The sequence below is a fragment of the Equus caballus genome, chromosome 7, assembly GCF_041296265.1.
Source record: "Equus caballus isolate H_3958 breed thoroughbred chromosome 7, TB-T2T, whole genome shotgun sequence".
NCBI classification, from domain to species: domain Eukaryota; kingdom Metazoa; phylum Chordata; class Mammalia; order Perissodactyla; family Equidae; genus Equus; species Equus caballus.
The window spans coordinates 50,525,421-50,542,912 of record NC_091690.1 but is presented as its reverse complement, the minus strand read 5'-3'; the positions used below and the strand labels follow the sequence as shown (position 1 = coordinate 50,542,912).

The window sequence follows — 17,492 nt, the reverse complement described above, 5'->3', positions numbered from 1 at the left end:
TTATAGTGGACCAACCACAGTCTGAGTTTGGCCCAGTGAAGAGATTAATTCAACCCAACTTAAGCCCAGGCACCTGAAACTCTATAAATCAAGCAGTTGTCTTGCCCCTTTGTGGTAAAAGAATTCTGGAAACCTCTTGACTAAGAAATCCCCAAAATAGAAGTCAGAGTCACACTTGTATGTACACTAATAGGTCTACAACACCAGGACACTCGTCATCCCCCCTGGGGTTCTGCCACTACTGATAGTGACCATGGCACTTCTCACAGGATCCAGTGCTGTGCTCTCCAACAAGGCATTCGATGGAAGTTTCCCCTCCCCTGTGGATCTCAGGCTCCTAGAGCACAGACTGGCTTCCTGAGATCAGTTGAAGTCATAGTATAAGTGGAAGCACCTACGACTAGAATATACAAGTATGTATTGGGGGGCTTTAGGGAGAAGAAGAAGAAGAAAAGATTTGCAACAGATGTTAGCTCAGAGCCAATTTTTTTTTTTTTAAACTGAGAAAAAACTTTTTTATTAGTTGCAGTAACATTGGATTATAACATTATATAGCTTTCAGATGTACATCATAATGTATTTCAAATTCTGTGTAGATTACATCATGTTCCCCAAAAACTAATTATAGTCCATCCCCTCACATGTGTACCTAATCAGCCCTTTTGCCCTCCTCCCCCCTTCCCCTGTGGTAACCACTAATCCAATCTCCATTGCTATGTGTGTGTTTGTCCTTGTTTTTATCTTCTACTTATGAGTGAGATCATAGGGTATTTGACTTTCTCCCTCTGACTTAGTTCACTCAGCATAAATACCCTCCAGGACCATCCATGTTGTCACAAATGGTCAGATTTCATCATTTCTTATGGCTGAGTAGTACTCCATTGTGTATATATACCACATCTTCTTTATCCATTGGTCCCTTTTTTTTTTTAAAGATTTTATTTTTTCCTTTTTCTCCCCAAAGCCGCCCAGTACATAGTTATATATTCTTCGTTGTGCGTCCTTCTATTTGTGGCATGTGGGACGCCACCTCAGCGTGGTTTGATGAGCAGTGCCATGTCCGCGCCCAGGATTCGAACCAACGAAACACTGGGCTGCCTGCAGCGGAGTGCGCGAACTTAACCACTCGGCCACGGGGCCAGCCCCTCCATTGGTCCCTTGATGGACATGTAGGTTGCTTCCAAGTCTTGGCTGTTGTGTATAATGCTGCAGTGAACATAGGGGTGCACGTATCTTTATGCCTCTGCGTTTTCAAGTTCTTTTATAAATAGCCAGCAGTGGGATAGCTGGATCATATGGTAGATCTATTCTTAACTTTCTGAGGATACTCCATACTGCTTTCCATAGTGGCTGCACCAGTTTGCACTCCCACCAGCAGTGTAGGAGGGTTCCCTTCCTGCCACATCTTCTCCAACACTTATTTCCGGTCTTGTTGATTATAGCCATTCTGACCAGAGTGAGGTGATACCTCATTGTAGTTTCGATTTGCATTTCTCAGGGCCAGTCTTGAAAGAAAAATAACTTGAAGTCAGTTGAATGAGAGATGTCCTGTTTCAGTCAAAAGGGATGAATTGTAATGAGTCTGTCTTCATCCGTTTTTAAAAAGACCAGAGTTTTCAGTTTACAGAAAAATTGATCAGAATTTACAGTTTCCACATAATCCTTCTCTCTGCATCCACACAGTTTGCACTCTTTTTCACATTTGGTATTACTGTGGTACATTTCTTACAATTTCCAAGCCCATATGGACGCATTACAGTGCACGGTGCACATTAGCATTGACTCTGTGTGTTACACACTGTGGGTTTTGGCAAATGTGTAATGACGTGGACCCATCATTTCTGTGTCATGGAGTGTAGTTTCAGTTCCCTACAACTCCCCTGTGCTCCACCTATTGACTCATCCCTCCCTCCAACCTCCAAATCCTTCACAAGCAAATATCTTTCTAGTGCTTCATACTTTTGTCTTTTCCAGAACGTCATATGCTTGGAATCACACACTGCAGAGCCTTGTCCTACTGGCTTCTTTACTTAGCAATAGACTTCTAAGCTTCCTCCGTGTGTTTCCATGGCTTGATACCTTACTTCTTTTTATCATTGGACGGTGTTTCGTTGTTTGGATGCACCACTGATTGACTGTTCGATACTTGAAGGACATCTTGTTGAAAATTCTAACTCTTGCCAATTATGAATAAAGTGCTTCTAAACATTCTTATGTAGGTTTTGTGCAAACATAAGGTTTCAGCTCATTTGGGAAAATACCACGGAGCGTGATTGCTGGCTCTTACTCTATGTAGTGACAGTGTATTTTATTCTGAAAGGAGGTTCCTGTCTTGCAGTGTGTGTGTTCCAAATCCCGTTTCCACCTGTGATGAACTAGGATTCCCTTAGTTTTGCATCTTCACCGATATTTGCTGTTCTGAATATTTTTACCCTTTTACTTAGTGTTTAGTGATCCCCGTTGTTGTTTTCTTTGCAATTTCCTGATGACATTGGATGTGGAGCATGTTTCATATTGCTTATTTCCCATCTAGATCTCTCCTTCAGTGAGCTGTCTGCAGATCTTTTGCCCATTTTTTAATTGCATGTTTTTCCTCTTACTATTACAGCTTAAGAATACTTTGCATATTTCAGATACCAATCACTTGTCCAATAAATGTTTTAGAGAGATTTTCTCTTACTTTGAATTGGTGTTGATCTTCTCTTTACACCATCGTTTTCAGAGGAGGAGTTTTTCGTTTGACTTAAAATTGTAAAATTTTTGGTTTTTTCTTTTGTGGACCGTGCTTGTTGGCTTTCTTTGTGAAAATTCATCAACAAACACAAGATCATCCAGACTTTCTTCTGTGTTATCTTGTAGGAGTTTATTCCTTTGGCATTTTACATTTAAATTTATGATGTGTTTTAACTTAATTTTCATGAAAAGTGTGAGGCCGTGTCTGCATTTGTTTTGTGTGTGTGTACGTGGATATCCATTATTTCTACCACTGTTTGTTTAAAATACTTTTTCGTTTGAATCACTTTTCCTTCTTTGTCAAAGTTCAGTTGACTCTATTCGTATGGGTCTAGAAGGAGAGCAAACTTGCTGTACTCTCTTATTAATGCCAGGAGTCGTTTCTGTCATTGTGAGTTCTTCCAGTTGTTGTGTAGAGACAGTCATATCATATGGAACAAACACCATGAATTCAGCTACAGGATTTGTGAAGATGTTCTTTCTCAAGAAGTGGAAGTTCACCTCTATTACTAGTTTATCATAAATGGATGTTGCATTTTCTCAGGTCTTGTTTTATATTCCTTTCCCCTCCTTTCCTTTCTGATATTAGTAATTTCTGTCTTTTCTCTTTATCTTGACTAGATATTTATCAATTTTATTGGTCTTGACAAACAAGCAGCTTTTTTCTTCTAATTTTCTCCATTGATTTCGCACAATGACATTTATTTCCTTTCTTATTTTATTATTTCTTTTATTGTGCTTGCTTTGGGTTTAACTTGCTCTTCTTTTTATTCTTTGCTAAGGTACATGCTTGCATTAGTGATTAGAGATCTTTGATTTTTTCCAGTCTGTTTGTTTGAAGGCATAAATTGCCGCCTAGATACTGCTTTTGCTACATCCAAGAACCTTTGCTATGCTGTGTTTTCATGTTTTTAATTCAAAGTTATTTTTCTTTTTTCTTGAGACTTCTAGTTTGATACTATGTATTATTTAGAAATGTGTTTTTGAAGAAGCACATATGAGGTAGTTTTCCAACTATTGCTGGTATTGCCTTCTAGAGGAATGCTTATGTGGTGTGAGAGCCTATTTTGTATGATTTCTGTTCTTTCAAATTTGTTAAGGTGTGCTTTATGTCTCAGAATGTGGTTTGTTCTGGTGAATGTTCCATGTGAACCTGAGAAGAATGTATATTCTGCTGTTCTGTGAAGTATTCCGCAGATTACAGTGAAACCCAGCAGTTTCGCAGGGCTGTTCATTGCACGTCTGTCCTTCCTCACTTCCTGCCTACTGAAATGTCTAATTCCGGATGAGGGGGTGTTGACTTCTACAGCTGTGGTACTGGATTTGTCTCTTTCTCCTGCATTCGGTCAGTTCCTCCCTGAGGTGTGTTGCCCCTCTGTTGTTAGGCAGGTACACATGCAGCGTTGCTGTGCCTTCTCAGAGAATAGGCCCCTTTATCAGTACCTACTGCCCCTCTATCTCTGCATCTTCCTCAGTTTGAAATCCGCATTGTCTATAATGTCTATTCCTTTGGCAGCTTCCTTTGGATTCGTGTTGGCATGGTCTGTTTTTCTCCATCCTTTTACCCTTCGTCTGTCTGACTTTATACCTAGAGTGGGTTTCTTGTAGACAACATATAATGGTTTTTGTTGTTTTTTTTAAAGATGGCACCTGAGCTAACAACCGTTGCCAATCTTTTTTTCTTTTTTCCTGCTTTTTCTCCCCAAATCCCCCCAGTATATAGTTGTATATTTTAGTTGTGGTCCTTCTAGTTGTGGTACATGGGACGCCGCCTCAACATGGCCTGATGTGTGGTGCCATTTCCGTGCCCAGGATCGGAACCCCAGGCCACTGAAGCAGAGTGCACGAACTTAACCATTCGGCCACGTGACCGTCCCCTATAATGGTATTTTTTTCAAATCTGTTGCTGTCTCTTTCAGTTACAATGACACAATTGATGATTAAAGTGTGGTTGTTGATTCAGTTGGATTGATATTTACGAAAATTTGTACTTTCTGCATTTTTTCCCTTGTTTGTTTTTGTCTTTTTGCTACCTTCTCTGGCTAAAATTGAGCATTTATTGTAATTCTTTTTTTCCCCTCTCTTAGAATATCAGTTACACGCTTTTTAAAAAACACACTTTAGTGGCTGCCCTTGAATTTTCAGCATACATTTACAACTAACCCACCCCTCTGCCAAGTAACACTATGCCACTTCACTGTGTCCAAGTACCCCTTAACACACTGTCCCCAATTTTCCTTTCCCTGTGTCTTGTCACATTGCTGTGATCTATTTCACTTGTCCATAAGCTTCTCATTACCAAATAACGTTGTTGCTAACATTAGTTTAAACAAAGTGTCATCTGTTGTATTAATTATAAGAAACATAAAAGATGTTTCCCCTCCTTTTTCCTCCTTCTAATCCCCTGCTTTTATCATTTACATTCTTTCTGGTAAACTTCCGAACGAGTTCCTTCAAAGTATGTGTACTCGGGATGAATTTCCTCAAATTGTGTCTCAGAAAGTCTTTATTTCTTCCTTGTCCTGAAGGATAATTTTGCTTGACCGAATTCTGGGAAAGTGGGTTTCATATTCAACACTTCAAATCTTTCAGTCTCCTCTGTTCTTATTGCATGGGTTTTCAGAAGAAGTGCAATTTAAGTCAAATTTTGTTTCTTTCTGTTGAAGGTGTGTTTCTTCTGTGGCATTTTTCAGGACATTCTCTGTCTGTGATGTGTCTCTAGTTTCAGCGTGATACCCTTAGTTGTGCACTTTGTACTTTATTGTAGTTAGTGTTCTGTGAGCTTCCTGGATGGACGGTGTGCTGGCTATCATTAATTTTATGTTATTTTGGTCATTACTACTTCAGATTTTCCTCTGTCTCTCTCTTCCCTTCTTTTGCTTCATGTTTTCCCATTATGTGGTTTTTAAACCTTCCATTAAAGAGGCTGTCCTAGGCTTCATGGAAATTGGGTGCTGTCTTTTTTATTTTTGCCCTTGCATTAGATTCTGGGGAAATAGTTTCTTTTTTAGTACAGGCCTTATTAAGAACAGAACATGCGGGACATATTTCAAAATGCCATCTCTTTTTTTGTCTTTCCCAACTTTGCAGACACTAGTTTGTCTGATGACCTCAAGGCTCTCCTGGATCTAAGAAGGGTTGTTCATGTCAAGTTTGTTCATTTTCTTCTTATGAGATCAAGAACGACAGCTTCTAAGCTCCTTAAGTGCAGGATCAGAAGTCAGCAGGGCATCATCTAGAGTGGGTGGTCGGGAAAGACTTCCTCTTGAAGTGGGAGAAAGGAAATTTTATGTTGTTTTGGAGGAAACCACTGTTAAATCCTTCATGTATTTTATAATCATGGGCAAATTTAACATCAAACTATTGTGGACTGCAAGGAGCTCCCTTGCAATCTGCAGCTCTCTATTTTTTGTGTTCTTTAAAGATTGCTACCTGAGGGGCCGACCCCGTGGCCGAGTGGTTAAGTTCACGTGCTCCACTTCGGCGGCCCAGGGCTCCCCGGTTCAAATCCTGGGCGCAGACTTGGCACCACTCATCAGGCCATGCTGGGGCGGCATCCCACATGTCACAACTGGAAGGACCCACAACTAAAAATACACAACTATGTACGGGGGGGCTTTGGAGAGAAAATGGAAAAGTAAAATCTTTAAAAAAAAGAAAAGATTGCTACCTGAGCTAACAACTGTTGCCAATCTTCTTGTTTTTTTTTCCTCTGCTTTTTCTCCCCCAACCCCCCAGTACATAGTTGTATATTGTAGTTGTGAGTGCCTCTGGTTTTGCTATGTGGGACACTGCCTCAGCATCGCCTAATGAGCGGTGCTGTGTCCTAAGTGGAGTGCATGAACTTAACCACTCAGCCACGGGGCCAGCCGCAATCTGCAGCTCCTAACCTACCTGTCAAGGTGAACAAAGGTCAGGGTACAGTTTGCATGTGACCAGAAAGAGCTCTTATGACACATTGTCTCAGAGTGTGTTCTAAAAATGGTCAGAAGTAGCTTTGAGGCCCATGAGTCTAGCGATCTTGTGGTCTAAATTTTCATAGCTTCTTCCTTGTGCCTGAGCTCTCAGTTCATAATAATTCCAGCCCCATCAAAGCATACAGCATGACAAAGGTAGAACTGAGTCCATGATCAATATTTCACAAGTTAAAAACAGTGTTTCACCGCAAGAATATTTACATTCAGCCAGCGGCATTTGATTACCTGTAATGGCCTGGAGTCCTTTAGGACAATGTGGGCAGCTGGGCTTGGTGAAATTTAGATTTTCACAGGCCTCCTAAACTCTCAGTTTGATGATTGGAGCAGACCAAAAAGCTTCCAGTTGTTCACTATGTTTCTACTCACTGGCACATGCTGTAGGTTTCACCCTCTGCCTCATGGAGCGCGGCAACCAGTGGGTAATATGGAAGAAGATGAAAGAGCTTTTTTTACGAGGGATGATTGGTCCACAAATGATAATATTTGTTTCATTGGTATAGCACTTCTGTCATTTCCCAACCTATTCTGGAACTTGTTATTAGAGAGAAACGGGATGTAATGTCATCACAGTAAAACTGTGTAAATATTTCCATGTGTTCATAATATTGTTAAATCGATGAGCACTGTGTACAGAAAAAAGTGAGTTTGTGCTGATCACAACATAGAATGAATGGTTGGAGATAATAGAATCCCATGTTACCTTCGTAGAATTGGCATATAGATCCCCAGTGCTGTCAGTCTTATGCATCCTGCCCTATACACATTGTGGTGTTTTAGGAGTCAGTGGTCATTAAGGACGTGGTTGTGAACTTCACCCCAGAGGAGTGGGCTTTACTGGATCCTTCACGGAAGAAACTCTACAGAGATGTGATGTGGGAAACCTTCAGGCACCTGGCCTCAGTAGGTAAGAACGAGGACATTCCTTCACTACCTCAATGAAAGAACAAGTGCTGCTTGACCATCAGGAGTGTTCTAAGGGGCTGGCCCGGTGGCAAGGTGGTTAAGTTCGCACATTCCGCTTCGGCAGCCTGGGATTCGCCAGTTCAGATCCTGGGTGTGGACATGGCACCGTGTGGCAAGCCATGCTGTGGTAGCCGTCCCACATATAAAGTAGAGGGAGATGGGCATGGATGTTAGCTCAGGGCCACTCTTCCTCAGTAAAAAGAGGAGCATTGACGGCAGATGTTAGCTCAGGGCTAATCTTCCTCAAAAAATACAAAAAGAATGTTCTGAGATGTAGAAGGTGGAAAGGGGAGGTTAGTAAATAAGGTAGACATGGCCATAGATTATCAAATACTTAGAATCTACAGCTTTTTCTATAATTTTTAATATTTGGAATAAACTTTCTGGGTCTGCATTTCAGGAATAACTTGGGAAGATCATGATATTAAAGATTAGTGCAAAGACGAGGGGACAAAACTATGGTGAGTGACACAGTAGAAATTTTTGTTTCATGTAAGATTCTTTGTATGGTAAGAAATTTTTTTAAAAAACAGAAAACAACGCTTCCTTCAAATTTAGGTATTCTTAGATAATTTTCACCCAGTATACTTGGTGAAATGTGATGGAGAGGTTCACTTTTTGCAAAATATTTCACTTAGAAATAGTATTAATGAACCCTATCTATGAATATCACTGATTGGATAATAGCAAGGGGGAAGTCCTCTTGCAGAACATTCAGTATATTTAACTTCAGAGAATTCACAGAAGGAAGAAAACGTAAACATTCCCTATAAATCATAATAAACATAAGAAATATAAAATCATCAATAGAGAAATGACTAACAATGTGCTTCTCATTTTTACAGAAAGCATAGGGTAGGGAGACTCTGTGAAAGCGAAGTGGGTAGTCAATGTGGAGAAAACGTCAGCCTTCTTCCAAATCTCAGTCTGAACAAGAAAACTACAGGAGCTAAACCATGGGGATGCAGTGCATGTGGAAGAGTCTTCATGCATCATTCATTGCTGAAAATGCACATTAGATGCCACACTGAACATAAAACATATGAGTATCAAAAATATGGAGAGAAGCCATATCAATGTAAGGAATGTGGGAAAGCCTTCACTTACCTCACTTTAGTTCAATCACATGAAAGAACTCATACTGGAGAGAAACCCTATGAATGTAAACAATGCAGTAAAGCATTCACTTGTTACAGTTATCTTCGAGTACATGAAAGAATTCATACGGGAGAGAAACCGTATGGATGTAAGAAGTGCAGTAAAGCATTCGCTTCGTCCAGTTATCTTTGAATACATGAAAGAACTCACACTGGAGAGAAGCCCTTTAAATGTAAAATGTGTGGTAAAGCCTTCATTTCTACCATTTATCTCGCAACACATGGAAAAACTCACACTGGAGGGAAACCTTACGAATGTAAAAAATGTGGTAAAGCATTTGCTTCTTCCAGTTATCTTCGAATACATGAAAGAATTCATAATGGAGAGAAACCCTATGAATGTAAAAAATGCAGTAAAGTATTTATTTGTTCCAGTAATCGAGTCCATGAAAGAAGTTGCACTGGAGAGAAACCCTTTGAATGTAAAATCTGTGGTAAAGCCTTCAGTTATAACAGTTTTCTTTCAAGGCATGAAAGAATTCATACAAGAGAGAAACCCTATGAATTTAAAACATGCAGTAGAGTATTCACCTTTTCCAGTTCTCTTGAAAAACATGAAAGAACTCATACTGGAGAGAAAACGTCATGAACGTCAGGAAAGTGAGATAGGCTTTATTTCTCATGCAGACTTTTGAGGATATGCACAAATGCACACGAGAGGATAAACCATGTAGACATAAACAGATTTTGTCATCCCAGTTCTTCCTGAAGGCATGAAAGGACTCACTTGATAAAAATGTCTTGAATGTAAACAGCATGAGAAAGACTTCAGTTGGCCTACATCTTTCTGTGTGAAACTCCCACCAAAAAGAAATGTAAAGGTAAGTCCTATGAAAAAGCTGCATGGAATTTAATTTGTATGTGAGCTTCTAGAAAACTTTCAGCAGGAAAGAATTGTTATAAAAGTAGTAAGTAGATTGTATTTATCAAACTTCTTTCTTAAAGTGCAACATTGGACTGTGGATTTCTATTAATTACTTCAGAAATGAATATTGTGATGATTCTGCTAGTCATCCTTCATAAATAGCAAATAAGATTCATAGGTAGTGCTTTTCCCTTAAATCAGTTAATAATTTTTTATCTTTACTTTTTTTTATAATGTTTTAATTTTTCTCTGTTAAGGGGGTATTGAAACATGACAGTTTGTATTTGTTGTGATTTTCTTAGTGGCCTTGTATTTACAGTTCCTGCATGTGCCTCATCCATTGTACATATTGTACATGTTTCAGAGAAAGCTCCTTTTTGGGGTTGGTGGGTGGAGGAGCCTGTTTTTATTTTCTGTACTATTAAACAGTTGGAAAAAATTATGTATGGCAAGTTTATCCAGTAGTGTACTTCCTGTGAATTATTTTCCTATTTGGGCCTTTGCTGTTTGTCCTTCCTTCTGACTGGCATTTGGTGAATAGACTTTGAATTAAGTAGAGGCCTGTGGCAGGGCAACAAAATCTAGAGCTGGACACATCACCCCTGTACTGCATCATGTCAGTGAGGGTAATCTGAAGAGCTAGATCTTTAAGAATCCATCCCCTTTATGTGCCGTGTTGGAATTGCCCAATGGCCTCACTTACATGAGATTCGGAAGGCAGAAGCACACAAGGCCTTAGGCAGATTTTCGAGCCACCACACAGGGAGGGAGACAGTTCCATAGGAGCTTCAAGGACACCACCTTCCGTCCCTTTTTCTGGATTCTTTGCCCTTCTTGTCGAGAGTATCTTGAAAACCACCAATAGCTAGTTGATTTCCATATTGTTAGAGATGCATTTTCCACCAGTTTTACATCAAAGATCCATTCGAGTTAGGGTCTTTCTGTAAGGCCTCTTGTGTCCACCAGGAAGCTAATTCAGACCTTTGTGGGTGGGAATATTGTCTGATTCCTCTTTTCTCTAGATGATAATGGAATAAGGTCTGATGTGTATAGGAAACACCTTGTGCTGTTGATAGTGCTAGTGAGCACATTTTCCTGCTTCACCATGGCATCTACAATGGGACATAAAAAGAAGCACCTGCGAGTTTGTTTCCCTGCTGCGTTGTGCAGTGGCTGGCTTGACCCAGTTGTTCCATGTGAGAACAATCACCTTGCGTGTGCTGGGAAGACTGTGTGTTTCCTGTTACTTGTAGCTTGAATGGATTCCCTTGATGTGTTCTCAGTAACATTTGACTGTATGTCAATAAAACTATGTCCATTTGTTTGTGAAATGAACACTTCTGTAGTTGTTTCATTGATATATTTTATCAACTGTTCCAGTCCATCCTATGTTAATACATATTATTGTGGATTTCATTTTTTTTTTTTAAGATTTTATTTTTTCCTATTTCTCCCCAAAGCCCCCCAGTACACAGTTGTATATTCTTCGTTGTGGATCCTTCTAGTTGTGGCATGTGGGATGCTGCCTCAGCGTGGTCTGATGAGCAGTGCCATGTCCGCGCCCAGGATTCGAACCAACGAAACACTGGGCCGCCTGCAGCAGAGCGCGCGAACTTAACCACTCGGCCACGGGGCCAGCCCCTGTGGATTTCATTTTTACAGACTATATTAATATCCATTTTTGATTATGGATTTTCAGATATACTTTGCAAGGTTCTTCATTTAATCGTTATACATTGTGAGTCAATTTTATCATGTGCAGACCAATTCAGGGATTTCTCCCTTGGGCAAAGTGTATTTCTTATTCATTTACAGTTACAATTTTTGACATGAAAATAATTTCTCATGCATTTTTAAGCCAAAAATTAACCATCATGTTTTTTTTCAGTGCCCTCTTCCAGTGACCTGCAGGATTACACTTGCAGTCAGAGAGGGGTGTAAGGAATTCTAGTAAGAATGACCACAGACCTGAAGGACCTTGAGGTGTAGCGGTAACGTTGCTCAAAGGACTTCTTACAAGATTTTGACCTGGGTTTGTGGATTTGACTGCAATTCAAGGAGGCAGGTTATTTTCTGTATTCGTTGGTGTGAGGAGGTCAACTTAATTCTACCTTTTGTAAACCTTTTTTTCGTGAACCAAATCATTGTTTTGTAGAACGGAAAAACAATGTAGTGAAGGTAAGTTAATTTTTAAGAAGTTCCAGTCAGTCATTTTAGTAAGAAGAAGGAAAAGAATGATTTTTAGAATTTGGACTTTTATCCTTTATCATTTTTACCTCTATGGTCACAAAATACTGTTAGTTTTGTCTTGGAAACTGTACTTTCAATGAACAAGCCATCGGACACTTTTCTCTTCAGCAGGGTAAGACCTGGCCTTGCAGTGGATGCAGCCAGCTCATGGTCAACTGGAACATCTTTGCTTTTCCTACTTACAGTCAAAACACCGATGTATGTCCTATGGTGAATTAGACCCTGTTTACTGTGAAGTACCTCGTTGAAATACATAAATTCTCTCCTTAGTATTCTACATAATATTTTCACTATGTCCTTTAGACTCAGCTGAGGCCTTTGAGTTTAGGTAAATTGTGAGACAATGCAAACCCAGCCGACAAAATAGGACCGCTGTCCCACTCTGAAGCCTTTCCTTCTCCAAAACTCTGCTGTTCCTGGTACCGTCTCAGCGTCCCTCACAAGCCATGCAGTGTGGAGTCTGTGTACACACTGTAGCAGAGCTGAGACACAGTAGGATCTGGATACAGAGCATGAAACAGACAAGTCCTGGCAGTCCTGGTGCTTCTATGTTTGTGGAAAAGCGGAAGTGGTCACAGTGAAGCTTTGTTTTATATAATAGAAATAAAGCCTTTGAAGAAAAGTAAAAAATAGCATTGAGCTATTAGGCTGAGGTGTGTATATATCTTTTCTATGAGTGTAGGAGTGAGCGAGGATGTCATTATTATTGTTATCTGGGACTTGAGACTTCCTATTGATCTAAGCCACAGATGTTTGTATTGTCTTTTGTTTTTAATGTCATTTGAGAGGATTTTTATATTACCATTAAATATTTAACATGTTATCATTTTTGGCATTTTCGTTTTGCTGCTCTACAGACTGGAGTGTGCGACATGCACCCCAGTAAACCATGGAGTTCCTCCCACTTAGAGAGACAGTAGCCTTCATCTGCACTGTTCTGGCTCATCCTGTGTGAATTCTGTGAGTAGAGTGACATCTCTGTGAGTCCACTGTGATCTCCCCGTGGAAACAGCACAAAGAGCTCTGGCTGGTTAGAGGCAACCAGCCAAGGAATAAGTGACTGAGCTGGAGAGAGAGGGTGTCATTGTGAGTGACATCCTAATTGAGTGTAAGAGGAGAAATGGGAAATTTTCAACAACTTTTCATCACAGGAGTGGCTGGAAGTCTTTAATTTCAATGATCCAGAAAGCCCCGGAGCCCAGGTAGCTGATCACAGGTTTCATTTCCGTATGCTTAGACGTCCAGCATATGGTGTGGAAAATTGTGAAACAGGAACAACAGCTTCAAGGTTTAAAACAGCGAAGGGAACAGAATGTTTTCCTGTTTTTTTAGTATGAACTTATGAATTGGAGGGGTTTCTTTCAAATGGACACCATAGGATTGTTCTTTTGAGGTGATGGAATTTTTTGATCTTTTGATGGCAGTATTCCTAACATTTCTGAAAACTCATGAGAGCACTTAAGTATATTTTATATATGTTATATAGGTAATTATTAGAAAGTGAATAGTGTACTTGCTTTCATATGCTGGAAGAATGTCAAGGTCTCCTGTACCTGGATTTTTACGTGTTCAAATTTTCAACCACTGTGGGATCCTTCTTAGGAAGATTGCAGGACTGAGAAGAAGGACTGAGTCCTCAACAGGCTTTTCTTACACCCCTGTCTCAATTTCAAAAAACACCTTCTAGGGTTGCGCCTGCTCTCAGCTCATACTCAAAACTAGGAGTGAAGTGAGAGGGCTTCCAGACTCTGTCTTTGAGTTTAAGTCAGGTTCATGGAGACGTCTTTGGAAATACCATGGTCTGAAACGTAAACGTGTATCTCAAACAGAATCTGCCTGGGGACATCCTCATTCATGTGTGTCAGCATCACATCTCACTGCCATCCACAGACCATTTTCAGCTGCTCATTCCCCAACCCAGGCCTACTCTGTGCCTGCTTACTTGGAACATCTTTAGAAATCCACATGTGTCCCACTGTGCATTTTCTCTGAGGCAAAAGGAGGGGGCTGTGAGCTGAGAGGGTGACACAAGCAATGGTAGAAACCATGTCATGGGCAGATTCTGTCAGCCACAGTGACAACCATTTCAAATTTATCAGATCTGCTTGCTTACTCATTCACAGGAGACTTAAAATGGACTGACTTTGAATTGGGAAACGAAAGCTCTGGAATCTTTGATACAACATTCCATTAGTGTCCCCTCCCCACAGTCCTTCTCAAAGATGCCTTAGCAGCCTCTCACTGAGCAACCAAGAGTCTCTAAACCCCCGTGGTGGACATAAATTACCCACGGCATTCTTGTTACAGAACTATTGTCTTCATTGGGTGCTGCACACAATTAGAGAAGCCACTGCTGTCAACTGACGGAGTCTTTATGTAAATGGAGTGCCTTCCAGGGCCTGAGTGGATGATGCTCCAAGCCAGCTTCCCATTTTGCCTTGGGTCCTGAATGCAGGACATCCCAGGCTGTCTAATCAGAAGCCTCCTCATTGAAGAGATGGGTATTTACAGCATGGAGCCAAACATTGCTCCTCTGGAATATCCCATGAACAAGTGAGAAGTGTTTTTGTTCTTGTCTGATGTGATCCATTCTGAGGAGATAATTTCCATTTTAGACACACTGGCCATTTGGAGAGTCACTTAGGAGCACATGGGTGACCAGGGTGTTCATAAACTTTATGGACAGTGTGCACCACCACACCCGACAGAGTCCACTGCAGAGATGCTGCCTTCTGTCACTACATGAGACAGGCCATCCTTGATCAAACAATGGACTGAAGCCTCAGAGTGATCAGTCAAACAGCAGTCATGTTAGGAAATAGAAAGTTTCTTAGCCCAAAATCCAACCCGTCTGTACATTTTTACAGATCCTGGGCCGTTACCGATAATCTAGCTGTTGGTCCCACCAATAGCACCAACCCCTTATCCAAGGTTGCCCACTGTGTCTTAAAGAATTCTGGGAATATCTTGCCTCGCAAATATCCAAGTACAAGTCTGGCCACTCCTTACTCTGCCCATATTAGACCTCAATCTGCAGAGGCTGATTTGTATTGCTCAGGGTGATAAACTGACTTGAATTTCTGAGACACATATCAGCACCTCAGACCTGATGGTATTAACCTTGGCCTTGTTGTCCCACATAACGTGAAACCACTTACAGACCTCTATCTTAAGAATCTAGGCCAAATTCAAGCGATTTCCCTCCTCTGCCATGGTTAACCCAGTGATGGACCAGTGAACCTGATGTGAAAAAGCAAGTCACTGGTGATATCAGTGGACACACCTTCCAGGGTGAGGAAGGGGTCCCTACAGCTGATGGCAAATAGGCTTGGTAGGCCCATCCCCCCCCCCTTGGGCTCCTTGCTGTGCTCATACCATGGTAGAACTTGATATGGACAAATTACTCATGCCGTCATACATTGCCCTGCTGAAGCCAAAATGCAAGGACTTGCCAAGATGCTCTAAATTTATTGATATTATCAGCTCAATCCTGAAAAGAGGAAACACGGGGCTCTCGAATATGTTGTTCAGTGGACATTTTCCCTCTTGTACCACCGCAGGCTACCCCCCTCCTAGGATGGTCTAATGGCCTCCTCAGGCCAATTTGCTTTTTTCTCAGTGGGCCTTCCTGCTGTTGGAGGCAGTGATTAGACTCAATCCCAGTCTTCGGGGCTCATTGCTTTGTTGTCATCGTCCGGCTCAGTGGCAACTGATAAATAGAGGCCTTTCCCTGCTGGACATTCCAGCCAGAACTGTCACTCCTGCAGGTCTCTGGTTTATTGTAACAATGCACCCTGGCCACCACTGTCGTATCCCGCTGCCAGGTCTTCCCCTCACATCGCCTGTGGTCTATGTTCCCTGCGTGTCGATACTTCATTTGGGGCACCTCCTTCAAAACCCCTCTGGCTCATCACATACCGATGTTCTGTTTTCCTACCATTTACACTAATGTGCACATTGTCATGGGAGTCACTGCTACTGACCCGGGCACACATGACGTCATTCAACAAACATCTTTCCTGACAATCAAGAAATGTCCAAAACACTCAAAATACATGTAGCAGACAGCTAGTGTTTGAGATGTTTCCCTGAAGGAAAACTCCCTGGCAGCCATGGTAGCTGCTGACCATTTGGCTTTAAAGTATTTATTACCCATCTGGGGAGAGCTCTCTTCCTCTAATAGGCCTGCCTGTGGTTTGTGGGTAGGAAGCTGACACCAGTAACACAACAAATGAGACAACAGATTAAAATAATATCACTTAAATATTTGAACAGAGTTCTGGAAACATACTTACACGTTTCTGGATCCCTCCACACATTTGGATGACTTGATTCAAATGGTTTTTGGGGCTTTGTCATCTTAAATATGTTTGCAGTTTTCACATAGCTGTTTAAGTAGTATTCAAAGCAAATTTATTTGAATAGTGGCATGATTCAGTCAACCAACCTCAGGAGTGAACACTAATAAAGACACTGACTTGATTTTCCACATTTGACTCTCAATCAGCTGTAGACGCCTGCTCACCCTGTCAGGATCAAGATGGTAAACAAGTTATGAAGGGTGACACGTGCCCGTTTGCTTTTTGTGTCTGCAGATGGGAGGCTCAGACCTTTAAAATGTGAAGCCTCTAAACCTACACATCTTAAATAGCCAGCCTGTGGTCCTTTGCACAAGCCACATGAAAAAGCTTTCCCTTGGCCTATTCTCTTTAGAAAGTATTTTGGAGTAATAAACTTTTGTATGAACTTATTGCATGTGGCAACATAGTCCTGACATCTTCTCTGAAGGTAGAGTATTAATCCTGCCCCCAAAATGGCAATGATGAAACAGAAGGTAACTCATGGAAAATGTCTTTCTCATAATGCACAGGAGCTCAGTGTAGGGAATTCTTAGAAGCAGTATAGGAAAATGAAGCTAAAGTATCAGCAGAAAAAGGACTATTTTATCTATGAGACGTTTTATACAAATCTCATGGTAAACACAAAACAAAAATTTAGAGCAGAGGAACCAAGCATTAAAAAAGAGGAAACTGAGAAAAACATCATTGGAAACCGCAAAGTAAAATGGCAGACAGAAACACAAGGGAAAAGGAAAAATGGAGATATAGACCAATTAGAAAACAAAAGGCAGAATGGCACTGGTAACTCCTCCCCGATCAGTAATCAACCTAAATGTAAATGGATTGAAATCACCAGTCAAAAGGCCCAGAGTGGCCGCATGGAGTAAAAGACATGACCCAACTCTCCACTGCCTCCAGGACACTCAGCTGAGCTCTAAAGACAAACACGGGCTCAAAACGAAGGGGCAGAAGAGGAGCCTCCAGGCAAATGGCAGCCAAAAGAAAGGGGGTGTGGCCATGCTGACATCAGACAAATAGACTCCAACCCCAAAACAGTAACAGCAGAGATGGACGTTATATAGTGATAAAGGGGCTAACCCATCAGGAAGACATAACAGTTAATAATATATGTGCACCCAACACGGGAACACTCAAATATATACAGCACCCATTAGCAGACCTCAAGGGAGAGATTGACAGCAATGCG

At 41.1% G+C, this 17,492-nt stretch overlaps 1 protein-coding gene across 1 annotated transcript; it reads left to right on the top strand.

Annotated features, from left to right (window-relative positions):
* Positions 1 to 7,506: 7,506 nt before the first annotated feature.
* On the top strand, positions 7,507 to 11,032 carry LOC100147036 (zinc finger protein 14-like). The gene is given in 2 exon segments (XM_070274071.1): positions 7,507 to 7,614; positions 8,519 to 11,032. A coding segment is annotated over 1 exon segment (759 nt). The 5' UTR covers positions 7,507 to 7,614; positions 8,519 to 8,660; the 3' UTR covers positions 9,420 to 11,032.
* Positions 11,033 to 17,492: the final 6,460 nt, after the last annotated feature.